This window comes from Salvelinus alpinus, chromosome 12 (assembly GCF_045679555.1).
Source record: "Salvelinus alpinus chromosome 12, SLU_Salpinus.1, whole genome shotgun sequence".
NCBI lineage: Eukaryota > Metazoa > Chordata > Actinopteri > Salmoniformes > Salmonidae > Salvelinus > Salvelinus alpinus.
In genome coordinates this window covers 28,917,160-28,934,584 of record NC_092097.1, presented here as the reverse complement: position 1 = coordinate 28,934,584, position 17,425 = coordinate 28,917,160, and the positions used below count along the sequence as shown (strand labels likewise).

General features: G+C 43.1%; 1 protein-coding gene across 1 annotated transcript; it reads left to right on the top strand.

The window, feature by feature from the left end:
• Positions 1-2,031: 2,031 nt before the first annotated feature.
• LOC139535827 (inositol hexakisphosphate kinase 2-like) lies at positions 2,032-12,690 on the top strand. Its single transcript, XM_071335658.1, has 4 exons — positions 2,032-2,144; positions 6,058-6,383; positions 10,264-10,495; positions 10,608-12,690. The coding sequence occupies exons 1-4, from the start codon at positions 2,047-2,049 to the stop codon at positions 11,542-11,544; spliced, it is 1,593 nt and encodes a 530-aa protein (XP_071191759.1). The 5' UTR covers positions 2,032-2,046; the 3' UTR covers positions 11,545-12,690.
• Positions 12,691-17,425: the final 4,735 nt, after the last annotated feature.

Here is a 17,425-nt window from a genome sequence, read left to right as displayed (position 1 = left end):
CACAATTCATTTTTCCGTCAGGATTTTAGAACTACTTCATATAAGGTCTGTGTTTCGTGTAGGCTTACCATGGAGTAATGTATTGATAACCGCACAAATCTCCCAGAAAAGATACCTTTTATAAATATATTCGCCTGTAATCATCACCCCAAAATAAAACGCTAATTAGCCGCTAATGTGTCTATTATACAGAACTACACATCCTGTCACAAGCTTTGACGTCATCCATCAAAGCACATTTCTCCATGCAAATTTATCGACAAGTAGCAAGTAACTTTTTAGTTTCTTGTGTAAATAATTGTTATTTTTCATGTGTATTCTTGTTTAGCATTTTTCAAATTAACTAACTAATTACTTTAGCGTTTATACTTGTTTTTAAATTACCCTGGCCTTTGTAGCTAACCTTCTGTTGATCAGAAGAAAGGATGGTTCTGTGCTACAGTGAGGGAAAAAAGTATTTGATCCCCTGCTGATTTTCTATGTTTGCCCACTGACAAAGAAATGATCAGTCTATAATTTTAATGGTAGCTTTATTTGAACAGTGAGAGACAGAATAACAACAAAAAAATCCAGAAAAACACATGTCAAAAATGTTATAAAATGATTTGCATTTTAATGAGGGAAATAAGTATTTGACCCCCTCTCAATCAGAAAGATTTCTCGCTCCCAGGTGTCATTTATACAGGTAACGAGCTGAGATTAGGAGCACAGTCTTAAAGGGAGTGCTCCTAATCTTAGTTTGTTACCTGTATAAAAGACACCTGTCCACAGAAGCAATCAATCAATCAGATTCCAAACTCTCCACCATGGCCAAGACCAAAGAGCTCTCCAATGATGTCAGGGACAAGATTATAGACCTACACAAGGCTGGAATGGGCTACAAGACCATCGCCAAGCAGCTTGGTGAGAAGGTGACAACAGTTGGTGCGATTATTCGCAAATGGAAGAAACACAAAAGAACTGTCAATCTCCCTTGGCCTGGGGCTCCATGCAAGATCTCACCTCGTGGAGTTGCAATGATCATGAGAACGGTGAGGAATCAGCCCAGAACTACACGGGAGGATCTTGTCAATGATCTCAAGGCAGCTGGGACCATAGTCACCAAGAAAACAATTGGTAACACACTACGCCGTGAAGGACTGAAATCCTGCAGCGCCCGCAAGGTCTCCCTGCTCAAGAAAGCACATATATATGCCCGTCTGAAGTTTGCCAATGAACATCTGAATGATTCAGAGGACAACTGGGTGAAAATGTTGTGGTCAGATGAGACCAAAATGGAGCTCTTTGGCATCAACTCAACTCGCCGTGTTTGGAGGAGGAGGAATGCTGCCTATGACCCCAAGAACACCATCCCCACCGTCAAACATGGAGGTGGAAACATTATGCTTTGAGGGTGTTTTTCTGCTTAGGGAACAGGACAACTTCACCACATCAAAGGGACGATGGACGGGGCCATGTACCATCAAATCTTGGGTGAGAACCTCCTTCCCTCAGCCAGGGCATTGAAAATGGGTCGTGGATGGGTATTCCAGCATGACAATGACCCAAAACACATGGCCAAGGCAACAAAGGAGTGGCTCAAGAAGAAGCACATTAAGGTCCTGGAGTGGCCTAGCCAGTCTCCAGACCTTAATCCCATAGAAAATCTGTGGAGGGAGCTGAAGGTTCGAGTTGCCAAACGTCAGCCTCGAAACCTTAATGACTTGGAGAAGATCTGCAAAGAGGAGTGGGACAAAATCCCTCCTGAGATGTGTGCAAACCTGGTGGCCAACTACAAGAAACGTCTGACCTCTGTGATTGCCAACAAGTGTTTTTCCACCAAGTACTAAGTCATGTTTTGCAGAGGGGTCAAATACTTATTTCCCTCATTAAAATGCAAATCAATTTATAACATTTTTGACATGCGTTTTTCTGGATTTTTTTGTTGTTATTCTGTCTCTCACTGTTCAAATAAACCTACCATTAAAATTATAGACTGATCATTTCTTTGTCAGTGGGCAAACGTACAAAATCAGCAGGGGATCAAATACTTTTTTCCCTCACTGTATGTACCGGATTGTAACCACTATTCTGATAAGCACACGTGTATTTGATAGTTTTCCAACCTCTGTAAACGAGAGGCATCGCTGGGGATGTGTGATAAGGTAAGCCCTGTTTGCTAGCTGCTAATGTTGATAATTCGTTTTACTTGAGACAGGAGACCAAGTGGAGACATAGGACGAGGTGGATAATTTTATAATAAGGCCGTTTTATTCAAGTGTAAAGATATCAGGCAAAAGCGTGCACGGCTCCTTTCTGTCTGATTCTTATGAAATCGTCGGAGAAGAGGCCGCTCCACACAGTACATACAGATTATATAGACAACTAGCAAAGTAGGTTGATCTTGAAGTCTGGCCTTCCGATTGGTCGATCTGGGTCGTGGGTAATCCTGTTCGGCCTGATGTTGACGTTTCCATTGGCCCTTCCCACAGTTCATTGTCTTATAGTCTCATCCTTGAGCATAATGTATATGCCTCTGTTTTAACAGAGTCCTATTCATGGGGGAGGGTTGAGTATGTGGGTCTGTGGTTACTTAACAAGGTACAAAAGTGGGGGTATAGTGGGGGATGGGTGGATGTTGTGCCAAGTTATAGCTTATGTTGAGAAGTGGTTAAAACAAGTTACCAGTATCTTATACAATTTCTTACACTAACAAGCTATTTTAGTTAGGTCAAAGATCTGTGGTTACCTAGATGCTTTTGAAAATTAGCTAAATAATCAGCTCCAGTAGTTACGTATAAAACACACGTTACCTTCCTTACAAGTAACAAAGAAAATCAGCACAGGCTAGCACAATGATTGTCGTCCCCTTTTATTATTAATTAGTGTGAGCTAGCCAGCTAGTTAACTTTTGCTCACGGTTGGTGTAGTCATACTTTTTCACATGGTGACATGCTAGCTAACTTTAGCCCACCAGCGTAGAGATATAGCTAGTTAGGTAAAAATTGACTGGTGGGCTAGTTAGGCACCTTGGCTGGCTAGTTAACTACATTAGCTAATGTTAGCTAGCTAACGTTGCACCTTATCTCATCATGGTGTAGTTGGACTTTCCTGGCTGGCGGTGACATACTAGCGAATATGCCTAACATTGGCGATTAGCGCTAACGTTAAATATCCCTGCCCTGTTGGACTAGCTGCCCTGGTGGGCTAGCATGTGGCCATATGTAAAAATGACTACACGAACGGTGAGTTAACGTTAAGTAGCTGTCTAGTTAGCTCACAAAGGACTTGTGGGATCAATGTTTTCCCATACAAAATACAAACGGTTTTGTTCCACGACTGTATATGTTGTACATCCCTAATCACATAACCTGTGAAGTCAGTTAAACAGTACCAGTCAAAGGTTTGGACACACCTACTCATTCAAGGGTTTTTCATAATTAAAAAATATATTTTCTACATTGTAGAATAATAGTGAAGACACAGAATAATGTAGTAACCAAAAAAGTGTTAAAACAAATTTTAAATTCTTCAAATAGCCACCCTTTGCATTGATTACAGCTTTGCACACTCTTGGAATTCTCTTAACCAGATTCACCTGGAATGCTTTTCCAACAGTCTTGAAGGAGTTCCCTCATATGCTGAGCACTTGTTGGCTACTTTTCCTTCACTCTGCGGTCCAACTCATCCCAAACCATCTCAATTGGGTTGAGGTCGGGTGATTGTGGAGGCCAGGTCATCTGATGCAGCAATTCATCACTCTCCTTCTTGGTTAAATAGTCCTTACACAGTCTGGAGGTGTGTCCTGTTGAAAAACAAATGATAGTCCTACTAAGTGCAAACAGATGGGATGGCGTATCTCTGCAGAATGCTGTGGTAGCCATATTGGTTGTGTGTCTTGAATTCTAAATAAATCACAGACAGTGTCACCAGCAAAGCACCCCCAAACATCACACCTCCATGCTTCACGGTGGGAACCACACATGCGGAGATCAACTGTTCACCTACTCTGCGTCTCAGGCACAGCGGTTGGAACCAAAAATCTCAAATTTGGACTCATCAGATCAAAGGGCAGATTTTCACCGGTCTAATGTCCATTGTTTGTGTTTCTTGGCACAAGCAAGTCTCTTCTTCTTATTGGTGTCCTTTATTAGTGGTTTCTTTGCAGCAATTCAACCATGAAGGCTTGATTCACGCAGTCTCCTCTGAACAGTTGATGTTGAGATGTGTCTGTTACTTGAACTCTGAAGCATTTACTGGGGCTGCAATTTCTGAGGCTGGTAACTAATGAATTTATTCTCTGCAGCAGAGGTGACTCTTGGTCTTCCTTTCCTGTGGCGGTTCTCATGAGAGCCAGTTTCATCATAACGCTTTATGTTTTTTTGTGACTGCACTTGAAGTAACTTTCAAAGTTCTTGAAATTTTCCAGGTTGTCTGATAATTTCTTAGAGTAATGATGGACTGTTGTTTGTCTTTGCTTATTTGAGCTGTTCTTGCCATAATTTGGACTTGGTCTGAATTACTGAACAAAAATATAAATGTAACATGTAAAGTGTTGGTCCCATGTTTTCACGAGTTGAAATAAAATATCCCAGAAATGTTCCACCCACACAAAGCTTATTTCTCTAAAATGATGTGCCAATTTTGTTTACATCCCTGTTAGTGAGCATTTCTTATTTGCCAAGATAATCCATCCACCTGACAGGTTTGGCATATCAAGAAGCCGATTAAACAGCATGATCATTACACAGGTGCACCTTGTGCTGGGGACAATAAAAGGCCACTCTAAAATGTGCAGTTTTGTCACTCAACACAATGCCACAGATGTCCCAAGTTTAGGGAGCGTGCAATTAGCATGCTGACTGCAGGAATGTCCAACAGAGCTGTTGCCAGAGAATTTAATGTTAATTTCTCTACCATAAGCTGCCTCCAATGTCGTTTTAGAGAATTTGGGGAATGCATTTTATGCATATTCTATAATGATAGGCTACTCAATCGGCTACATCTGTCGGTACAAACTTTGAGGAAATTGTCATAAAAAAGAACTCAGTTAAAACTACACCACTGGTCTGTAATGGTGTTTGGTGAGAGGGGGAACCATTCTTTTTGTTTTATATTCAGACTAGCACTCCTACAAGCCCAATTTAGGCCAAGACATCAACGCAGAGCCCTTCTCCTCACCATCAGTTCATATCTGTTTCTTTTTCCCTCTCCCAGCTCTGTATCAGCTGATAAGAATAACACGCCAAACAGGATAACAGAAAGGGAAAATGTTTTGACTTTCCCTCTGTGTTCCTCTATCCCCCAGATTCAAATTATCTTCTGATTTGGCATCAGAATGCAAAGTAGAATTTAGCAGAAGCAGTTACTAATTCAGCAGATATTAACATAAATGTTTTTATCCCCCTCTAAATATCACAGGAAGCTGCTGATGGGCAAAAGGCTCATAATAATGACCGGAACAGAGCAAATGTAATGGCATCAAACACCTGGAAACCATGTATGTGATGCCATTCAACTAATTCTGCTCCAGTCATTAACACGTGCCTGTTCTCTGCAATTAAGGTGCCACCAACTTCCTGTGCTACTGTAGATACTGTAGATATTTTGTCTCTGTCTGTTCTCTATGCTTGCTTTTCTCCCCTCCCCCACTTTCGCTTGTCTCTCGTTCCTCTTTGTTTGCTTGTTCCTGTTCCTTCCTCAGTGCTTAGTTCCCGCCCAACAACAGCTGCTGGGCTCTGATAGGCTGATAGGCTGTAGGAGGAGGGGCTGAGGAAAATGTTTTGATCATTTTCTTGCTCTGAGTTCAGTACAGACGTCAGTTTAGTATCATCGACAGACAGAGAGAGTCAGGAACAACCCACGCTCGCTCTCACACACAACCTACAGCCCCGGAGCTGTCTAAAACAACAATTTAGTAGCACTGTGTACACAGGGAGATTACCTTAACCCAAGCCTGGACTATACTACTCTGCTTTTGGACCAGGAAAGAACAGGGAACTAAAGGATTTTTCTCTTTTCTTCTCCTTCCTGCTATGCCCTTTGTTTTCCCCACTGTGGTCTCTGCTGTCCTAGCAGGCGTCCACTAGCGCCCTCCAGTGAAACAGAGCGGTACAGCCAGAGCATAGGGAGCCCGGGCAGCCTCATCGTGGGCCCCTCCAGTTTAGCTGTCCGATGCGGAGTGAGGATGAGTCCTGCTCTAGAAGCCCTCATGCAGGCAGACGGGACACCCCCCTATCCTGGGAAAGGGGTGATGCTTGAGCCTTTTGTGCACCAGGTGGGGGGCCACTCCTGCGTGCTACGTTTCGGCGACCAGACCATCTGCAAGCCTCTCATCCCCCGAGAACATCAGTTCTACAAGAGCCTGCCCCCCGAGATGAGGAAGTTCACCCCACAGTACAGAGGTAAGCTTATTCCCTTACCCCACCCTAAACCCACAATATAACACTGTCATTGGAATAACATCCATTATGCTGTGTGTTTGTGCGGTGTGTTTGTGCGGGATTGCTACTGCCCAGTATTAATCTCCCCATATTCCTCCTTCAACCTGGTATCAGATAATTTTGTGTTATTCTGTATGAAATCTGAGATACTGATTTCTGAGTATGATGTGTTACGTTTCGTGTATTAATTTGTGGATGTCCATCACCCATTTCCTATGATATGTTACGAATTTGTAAAATGTACTATAATGTTAAGAATTATCCAAACATACATTTAGAAAATCCGTAACATAGTGTATTACATGTTACGAATTTGTAAGACGTACTATATGTTGAGAATTTGGAAACGTTTGATACGTTACAAATTCTGGCCAGATGGCTAACATTAGCTAGCTGGCTAACATTAGCGAGTAGGTAGGTTAAGTTCAGGATTTAGGTTAAAGGGATAGGGGAAGTGTTAGCTAAAAGTGTTGGCAAAGGATTAGCTAACATGCTTTTTTTTTAGCTACTTGCAAAGCGAAGGATTAGCTAACATGCTAAGTAGTTGCAAAGTAGCTAAAAAGTAGTAAGTAGTTGAACAGTTGCTAATTAGCTCAAATGCTAAAGTTAGCATTGATGAGATTTAACTTCTCAAACCATTGGGTTAATTCTGCCTTAAATAACCATCTGTCTTATGTAACTAGACCAAATGTAACATATCATACTAATTTGAGTGTCCCGGATTTACATTTACTATGTTACGTTTAGTCTATGAGACCAGGCTGCCTTCTTCTGTCTCTTTCTCTACCTCCACCCCTCCATCTCTCAAATGTATTCTCCCTGGTCGTCTACTGATATGGTTGGCTGGTGTGTTTTTGTATTATTGGCTGCATTTAGGATTACAGCAGGTCACTGGAGATGGCATACCACGGCACAAAGGGATTTGTTTTATGTTGGCGTGAGGGTGGGGGACAGACAGTACGTGACTCCATGATGCGTCAGGGCTATGCAGTAGTGAGAGGTTGTTCTGCGAACGGCTATTTTTTAATTGATCTTTTTGGTGAACCCGAATCGCATCAGTGAAAGAGCTGTTAATTTGTCTCCCTGATTTGCATAAAAATTATAATTGAACCTTTATTTAACTAGGCAAGTCAGTTAAGAACAAATTCTTATTTACAATGACTGCCTGCCCCAGCCAGATCCTAACCTCGGACGACGGGGTTAGGTGATACAGCCTGGAATCGAACCAGGGCCTGTAGTGACGCCTCTAGCATGAGATGCAGTGCCTTAGACCACTGCACCACTCGGGAGCCTACTACTACTGCCCTTTTGACTTCAAAACAAGTTTTTCTGCAGAAAACTTACAAAATAATTCTCTAAAGAGGGTGAATCGTCACTGCAGAAACAATACATAATGGGGAGAGAGCGTCAATCTGGTCCACTGGTCCACAAAAATGGTAACCTACCTTTTGGGCTTTACAATGGAGATTAGCATTTTTTTCAGTGGTTCTAGTTAAATTTTGAAGCATTTTGAACTAGGTGCCGTCAGAATCAAATGAGACATCTCTTTTACGTGAACGGAGCCAAATGAGACAGCTCACTGAAAAGACTCGGAATGCACATCACTACTCTGCAGTGTCAGGTAATGTAATGGTGGAGACTGGAGAGGGGTATGGCAGGATCTTTATCACCTGGCGGCTAGGTGTGACCCCTTTATCAAAGGACAGGGCATTTTGCATTAGACAAAGCGGGAGAGATGACTGTCATGGAAAATAAATACACACACACACACACACACACACACCTTGGGTGGAATATCACATTCTGTTTAGTTTTTCATTTATCATGAAGATACACTCGTTGCCTCCTGACACTTGCACGCACAGATAGGCATACACACACACACACATACACTTTCTATAGCATCACTCCTACTCCGGTTATGTGACAGAGTTGAGGCCCTAGTATGGTATCTGACTCTGCAGCAATGTATTGTGGGACTATAAAAAGACCAGTGGGATTTGGAGAGGAAGATGTAGAAAGAAGAGCGCAGACATCTGATGACACTGAGAAATATTCCACATCAAACACACATGTTCACTTCTGCTCAAAACACTCTTACACACACACACACACACACACACACACACCCATTCTCACACTCATACAAACTCATTTATGCTGCCCATACACAGTCACTTTCACATACTCACAAAGTACATTAGTCACAGGTACTCACACACTCATCCTCACATGCCCGATGACAGTACAGCTCTGACAGTTGGAACAGGCCTGAACAGTAGAGGGTTAACTGTTGCAGGGTAGTGTCATCACTGTGCATGACATCACTCAGGGCAGGCGCTGCAGAGGAGAGATAAGCGCTGGGTTCCATTGTCCTTCATGTCACTAGCCAACCCCCCCTAGTATCATCTCATACACATAGGCCCTAATGAAGGATCTGTCTTTATGCTTCAGAGAACCTTTTCTCCAGTGTCAACCAAGGATGTTTTGTTGTGTACATATTACGGAAAGGCTGGGATTTTCTTGTTTTGTGCTGTCATATTTTCATATTTATATCCAATGGGATGATGTGTATTCATCTCACTCCCCCTCCCTATCTTGCTCCATCTTCCATCCCTCTCTCTGGTTTGTGTCAGCTCCTGCAGTTGTGATGTTTTACTCTTCCTGTCTTGAAACCACCAGTCTGCAGTGAGAGCTGCAGTACACATGGGGGTTTATTGGGTAGAGCAGGGTTTCCCAAACTCTGTTTTGTGCCAATCCCCCCCCCCCCCCCCCCCCCCGGGTACACATTTTGATATTTGCCCTAGCACTGCACAGCTGATTCAAATAGCCAGTTCATCATCAAGCTTTGATTATTTTAATCAGCTGTGTAATGCTAGGGCAAAATCCAAACACATGCACCCAGGGGTGGCCCCAGGATCAAGTTTGGGAAACCCTGGGATAGAGGTAGGGGGTGCGTTCATGTTTGGGGAAGACACAAATTATCCCTGGACATAAATTATCCCTGGACTAAGAAACAGTGTGTATACAGTTTTCTATGAAAGTGTTCCGGAGACCACCACCCTCCTCCACTCTGTCCATCCCTTCCCTTTTTCATTTGTTAGTGTGTTTGGATTATTGCCTTCAATTGAACTATATGAAAAGGCAAGTCAGACCTGAAAGGACTCGTCCGAGTGGCAGTGTACGCAAAGTGCCTCACTTGATGGAACTTTTGTATCTTTATGAAATAATAGAATATCACACTGTTGGGTGAATGTCTTCATTTCTGGTGTGTTGTCATGGTTTTATTTGAGTTTATACAGTGTATCTTTGCTGTGATTTCTATTGGGTTGAAATGTTGTAGTACTGTATGCGTATCAGTTGATTTGTGTTTCTGGGTGGGTTTGGTAGTTGCTTAATAAAGTTTGGACTGAGTGTCATACATTCGAGCCTCCTGTGGTGTTTGTGTATCTCTTTGCTTCTTGGGTTCATTCTCACATTTTTATTGTAGTACTGTAGTACGTATACATTTGAAGTTCTTAGAAAGACACTGTTTTTGTTGCCACTCATTGATCTCTTTGCTGCGTCCTTGCCCCCCCCCCCCCCTGCTCTCTCTCTCTCTCTCTCTCTCTCTCTCTCTCTCTGCTCCCTCCATAGGAATGCCTGTGTTTGTTTGCATCTCTCTTTACAGAGTGTATTTGGCTGGAGGCAGGACCTAGTGGGTAAGAGCTGCCTATGACAACCCAGTTACGGGGAGGTCTTGGCTTCAGCATAGCATTATAAAATAAAAATTCCAATGCCGGGTACTAACCACCTTCCTATCCTTCTCTCTCCCCCTTCCCTCCATCTCTCCCTCTCTCAGGTGTGGTGTCAGTCAGCTTTGAGGAAGATGAAGAGGGCAACCTATGCCTCATTGCCTACCCCCTCCACAATGAACCAGAGAACCTGGAAAACAAGGACCCCTCATCCGACTGCGAGCCCAAGAGCAAGATGATCAAATGGGGTAACAAGAAGACATCGTCCCTACTGCTGGAGAACGACAACTACAGCAAAGACTGGGCCAGACAGAGCACTAAAGAGAACAAGAGCAAAAGGTGAGCTCATACACTTACATCCATACACATACTATATATCCAAACACCAACATGCAGCAAAGATGTATAGTGAGGGGTAGATATCTAACCTCTTTTCTCGCTCTGTGTGTAGTTATAACGGTGCGGAGGCGCAGCAGCAGGCTGAGGTTCTCTGCTACAGTCTGGATCAGAAGCAAATTAAACACAACCCCTGGAGTCTGAAATGCCACCAGCAGCACCTCCAGAGGATGAAGGAGAACTCCAAACACCGCAACCAATACAAATTCATCCTGTTGGAGAACCTGACATGGCGTCACGCGGTGCCGTGCGTGCTGGACCTGAAGATGGGCACGCGGCAGCATGGTGACGATGCGTCAGAGGAAAAGAAGGCCAATCAGATTCGCAAATGTCAACAGAGCACCTCTGCCTCCATCGGTGTCCGCCTTTGTGGCATGCAGGTGTACCAGTCAGACTCAGGCCAGCTGATGTTCATGAACAAGTACCATGGGCGTAAGCTGAGCCTGCCGGGCTTCAAGGAGGCCCTGTTCCAGTTCTTCCACGATGGACAGCGTCTGCGGCGCGAGCTGCTCTCCCCGGTGCTGTGGAAGCTCAGGGAGATGCAGGAAACCCTGGAGTCCTGCGAGTCTTACCGCTTCTACTCCTCCTCCCTCCTCATCATCTATGATGGGGAGCCCCCCGGCACCTGTGCCCCCACCCGACCTCGCCACCGCGGAGGAGAGGAGGGTGACGATGACGAGCCCTCAGATGAGGAAGAGGAGGAAGAGAAAGAAGGTGCATTTGGGTTCCCCCGTGGATCGGCAGCTGGCAGCAGTGCTGGTGGGAGCAGTAACGGCAGCAGTAAGGGAAGCGCTGGTCGCTCATCCCGCGGTGGAGGAGGGGAGGCCAGCAGCCCGGCGGTGGATGTGAGGATGATAGATTTTGCCCACACAACGTGCCGCCATTACGGGGAGGACAGTGTGGTGCATGAGGGTCAGGACAGCGGCTACATCTTCGGCCTGCAGAACCTCATCACTATCATCTCCCAGCTGGAGGAGCACAGCGCCGACTGAGCCTGAGCCTCCACTCTGGAAAACTAATCTAACCTGGGAATAACAGCACTGAGCTGTAGCCCTGGTCTGCCCTCCTCTGCCACTAGCCTGGTCCTAATGGCCACGACACAGCTGGGGGTCTGACCCCCCCACCTACTGTAGTGGAGAAACAGGGAGCTTCCGGGTTGGTGCTGGGGTCGGTCCCGCACCCCCCGAACCAACATGGGACAGGACTGCTTGTGCACTCGTTTGCAACTTGTCTCTGTGACTGTTCTTCCTCTCTTTCTTCCTCTCTTTATTTTCTATGTAGTGGGAGTGATAGTGTCTGAGACTCTGGTATATTAACAGGCTCAGGGACTCATGTAGCATCCTGTCCTACTTTCCTCCTCTCTGCTCTTCTGTTAGACTGTTTTCTTTACTGTATGGTCACTCTGAGAGAGGGACCAAAAGCTGAAGTGTAGTTCTGGAGGTTGTACTAGATGCTTTTAGTTTTAGACTGTATGGTGATGTGAAGTGTTTGTGGATGGCGTTTGGACTGCTGTTCCCCCAACAGCGCAGCACACATGAGTGGGGGTTGCTTCTGTACAGACTGAACGGGGCTAGGCCGGTCGCTCGGGCAGCTGGCAACTCCTCAATCTCCTATAGCCGATTTTTGTATTTCTTCTGGTGTTTCTGCAGACCCAAGCAACAAACAGACTTTTGTTATACTTTTGGCTGTCTGGATTTACAAAAATAACGACGCATGGAAGGAGAATAAGATTTGGGTGAAGAAGAATGGATTTCTACCTTTTGTCAACAATACCCCCCTCTTACTGTTTAGTCTCTAAATCAAAGACATTTAAAGTGGGGGTTTATAAGGGAATAACATCATTACTTTGTCATTTTCTTTGTTTTTGTCTGATTTGCTCCTCTTCATTCCTGAAATGGTGACTGAACACAATATATTGATAAGGACAATAAATACAAAGACTATAGACTTTATTTTGTTTGTCATATTTCTTAAAAATAAACAAAGAAATTTAAACAAAATGGAGCAATGATGACAACATTCCATATTACTGTTCTGATAATGACTAGTGAATATTGTTTTTTGCAAGATACCTCTCTTGTAGACCTGTGTGTCACTAGTATGTTGGAAGAAAAATAAAGACATTTCTTGTGGTAAAAGCACTTTTCTGTCTGTCATTGAGTGCATAGTACTTCTAGGAAAGAGATGGGTGGGGGCACAGGGTGGTGGAAAATAAGGGGGGTCAGTGGCAATGTTCCCTCTAATTTTCAGGTCTGCAGGGCGCAAACTTGGAACGTTGTGAAAATTCTGTGCAACTTCCAGCACGCGTTTACTGTGAACACTGAGGCTGTACCCACCTTAAGTTAGTTTTAACAGTGGCCAAGTAGGCTACTGTGGCTATTTGAGCTTGACATTAACCTGTTTATCCACTTCTGGTGACTGAAAATATTTTTGTGTTTTGATTAAAGAAACCACTTCACTAAATAAAATGCATTATTATTCCCTTTCCATTATTACAGAGAATCAAACAAATGATGATACCCTCTGCCTATTGGCTACTTAGGCTTGAATAAACTGTCTCAAAATACAACACTGCCCCTTTGACAACAAGAAAAATCTTTACCTGACTTGCTTTCAATGATGGCTAGAAATACAAATGTTTTGTGCTCTTGTAGGAAGCAATCACTCCCCGATTGCTGACTACAAATTATCTATAGCTGGGCTAATCTCACCAACTAGCAAAGGATATGAACAAAATGTGCACAAGTGGCTACATGAAGCTCTTGCTTTGATCTCTGAGCAAGCGCATCTACTCACAACCAATGTTCCCTCAACGGTGCACAGTAGCCCTGATACTGCCACGCAGCTCCATGGGACTACCTGGCAAGCGCAGAGGAAATATCAGCCCACAGAGAGAAGAACAAGATTGAACTTCACTCAACTTTCTACAGTTTTCCCTGTTAACACTATCAACGTTTCCCTTTACTGTGGCAATTGTGATCGAATCAACGTAATACTCGCCACTTTCAATGCAACATACCATAGGCAGAACACATCGGAGTAGGATTCTATTGCATTGACACAACTCAGCCATACTCTGCAGAGACCGGCATAACCAATCAGAGCTGCAGTAGGCCTTTATGCAAACAGACCATTGCCATTATAAGCCTGCGTTGAGACAATGACTTATCAATGCTTTAGCATTATGCTCACCCTGCCCTAACATAAATAACATGAGAATATATACTTCTGCTAAGCTTCCCAGTAAAGAAATGAAAACAAGCATGCATCCCAGAAAAGTGCTCAAAATAGCCCACATTAACATATGTAGCTTAAGAAACAAGGTTCATGAAATGAATACAGATGATGTTCATATTCTGACTATCTCTGAAATTCACTTAGATAATACCTTTGATGATACCGTGGTAGCAATACAAGGTTATAACATTTACAGAAAATACAGAAATGCCAGTGGTGGAGTTGTTGCTGTTTATATTCACAACCACATTCCTGTAAAGATTAGAGAGGATCTCATGTTAAATACTGTTGAAGTAATATGGCTACAGGTTCATCTGCCTCACCTAAAGCACATTCTGGTGGGAAGCTGCTATAGACCACCAAGTGCTTAAAGTCACTATCTGGATAGTGTGTGAAATGCTTGATAATGTATGTGATATCAACAGGGAGGTATATTTTCTGGGGGATTTAAAAATTGACTGGCTTTCATCAAGCCGCCCACTCAAGAAAAAGCTTCAAACATTGACCAGTGCCTACAACCTGGTTCAGATGATCAGTCAACCTACCAGGGAAGTTACAAACAGCACAGGAATAAAATCATCAACATGGATTGATCACATCTTTACTAATGCTGCAGAAATGTTCTTGAAAGCACTATCCAGATCCATCAGATGTAATGATCACAACATAGTAGTCACATCTAGGAAAAAACTAAGTTCCAAAGGCTGGGCCTAAAATATTGCATAAGAGGTCATACAATAAGTTTTGTAGTGATTCCTATGTTGTTGATGTAAAGAATATTTGTTGGTCCGTGGTGTGTAAGGAGGAGCAAACAGATGTTGCACTTGACACATTTATGAAATTGCTTATCTCAGTCAATAAGCATGCACCCATTAAGAACACGACTGTAAAAATGGTTAAATCCTCGTGGATTAATGAGGAATTGAAAAATTGTATGGTTGAGAGAGATGAGGCAAAAGGAATGGCAAACAAAGTCTGCTGCGCAACCGATTGGCAAATGTACGGCAAATTGAGAAATCATGTAACTAAACTGAGTTAAAAGAAGAAGAAACTACACTATGGGACAAAGATAAATGACATAAAGAATGACAATAAAAAGCTTTTGGAGAACCTTCAGTTACATTTTGGGAAAAAAGGCAAACTCAGCTCCATCATTCATTGAATCAGATGGAGTACGGGCTGAGTATCAGGGAAAACTCTAGAAAGTTGAGTGAAATTCAATCGGGTGCTTCTCTCCATGGGTTGATATTCTGCTCTCTGCAGAATATCGGGGAGCAGCGCAGCAGCACAGCTTAGAGGGAACACTGGTTGGTGGGATGAAAGACGGTAAATTAAAGTGAAAGGGCTGTTAAATTGATCCCTGAAATACTGTTGTCACCATGGCACACCACATCTGCAGTAAGTCAGTTTAAATAAGCCAACCTGTGGGAAAATGTGTCACTTCTATACAGGTGTGGATGATGGAGTCACCTCATAGTAATCTGATAGTGAATGTCCCTTTACCTATCAATGCACTAGTCTTGGGGTCTAAGAGTGCCCACAGGGAAAATAAGAACGACACGTTACATGCATCACACTCTTTAAGAGTTTATCCTATTACGCAGTTTATGTGTTTTGGTTTGTCCATTTTCTGCCCGGCTGAGACGTCTGTGACTCCCACGAGTGTTCTAGCACGTTTATGATCTCGCATTAGGGCCCACCCAAGCGCGATTATTCTCACCAATCCTGGTAAAACAAGAGTGGAAAACATTTGGCATTGTGTATAGCAGTTGGCTGGTACAACCAGGAAGTGGTGTGATGTTGGCTGATGCAAGTAGTTGCCATGGGAATCTCCTTAAGAAACGTCTTGGGCTTACATGTTCTCTCTGACCCTAGTATTGGGAGCCGTTATTTCCGAGTGGCACAGAACCTTTATTCCATATCCAAATCCGCTTTCCGGGATTGGAAAATACTGAGCTGGGTAGGGTAAAACCACAGAAGGCTTGATGATGTGGAAAGTATGTGAGGAATGCTGCTTCACATTACAGGCATGGCTCAGCCTGCTGCTTGCTCATAGAAACAAGAGGGATGGGTGGGGTCACCAATGAAAGGCCTGTGAAACAAGATAGATTCCCACTGCACAAACTGGTTGAATCAACATAGTTTGTCAATGTATTGTGATGTGGAATTCAGTAGCGGGGCATGCGTAAAATCACTGGTGAAGCCAACCCCCCCACCCCCAAAAAAGCCATATTACAACCTATGTGTTGTGATAATTGCGTTGTTTGCTCTATAACCTGTCAATTCATATGCCTTGCGACTGTGATATATAGGCCTAGAGACCGAGACAATAAGAAGACATAGAGGCAGAATAAATTCAACTACATCTTTGTTTATTACAAAACCAGATAGCAGCCTCTGTCCAGTGAAGTCCACAAAGCATATTGCATGTACAGCAACAGACAGTTACATCACCTATAGCATGGTCAAGCAAGTTAATGGTTACGACATTTTCGAACCACTAAACAACTATTGATTTAGAACCAGAGAGCGTTACCACAAGTCGCAAAGAAAACAGGAGCTGCCTCCAATATTCCAGCACCATTTCAACTTCAACATTTCAACATCATCAAATCACCTCTGCTTTGTCTAATACAGTGACAACTAAAATATACCAAAAACAATTTAGTCCAATCAACGTAAGCTAAATATGATGTGGCTGTCCCTGGTTCTGATTTCTGTGTTTGTGTGTGTGTGTGCATCCATGTTCGTGCAAGTTGAAAAACATGTTGACTCACCCTACTTGTAGAGAAACGCCATTGTCATCCTCCTCTCTTTCATGTTGACGAAACAGTCTATCAGTCTGTCATACAGTACACGCTTTTATTTTTTGTTGTACTAGGCTACCGGGCTAAAATGCTTGCTCGCAAGTCTAACTTTCATTTATGGGCAACGTTAGCTAGTTAACATTACATTTCTACATCTAGCTACATATTGAAGTCCCATCCTCTCAGGCCAGGGGCACAATGTGTGAATGTATGATTGGATCAGAATCGCCGTTATAATAATTGGCCAGTACGGAGAATTAAGTAAAACCACAAGTCCATTTCCCTATCTCCATCCATGGCTAATTTAGAAAAGGGCCAATTTTAGCTAGCTAGCCACCGGAGGAATCTATGTGGAAAATACATTGGATTTGAAAAAAGGCAAATTTTTTGAGGGTGACATTTCAACCCCAGGATTATGTCATCATGCTAACCAAATGCTATCGTGAGAATGATGGTTGAGTGTTCTTCACTTAAAAACTAAATATTTTCACAGTTGCTATCAAAGTCATTCCAAAGGGTAGGTTTAGCAGAGCAAATTAAATGTGACCATACTTTATCAATCATACAGTATATCATCAATCTATTTAGGCCTATATAGTATTTTGCAATTCATCAACAGCTATTGTTTCAATTCAACACAGAATTCAACAAAAAATTGACATAATAATAGGCCTAGGGTTTCACGCTACATTAAAATAATGTATCTGTTGGATTCATTTCTCCATTTCAACCAAAATCTAAGTTAAACTTTATTCAAAGTGCATTTAAAGATTGATTTGATTTAGTCCTATTCTTTGGCTTAGATCTTGGGTTGAGATGGAGATGTGAA

What these genes read in the sequence shown, in the direction of transcription:
- LOC139535827 (XM_071335658.1), top strand. Translation starts at nt 2,047, where the DNA reads ATGTACCGGATTGTAACCACTATTCTGATAAGCACACGTGTATTTGAT. An exon ending in CGCTGGGGATGTGTGATAAG is followed by an intron (nt 2,145 to 6,057) that starts GTAAGCCCTGTT and finishes CTGTCCTAGCAG; the next exon opens with GCGTCCACTAGCGCCCTCCA. An exon ending in AAAGAGAACAAGAGCAAAAG is followed by an intron (nt 10,496 to 10,607) that starts GTGAGCTCATAC and finishes CTCTGTGTGTAG; the next exon opens with TTATAACGGTGCGGAGGCGC.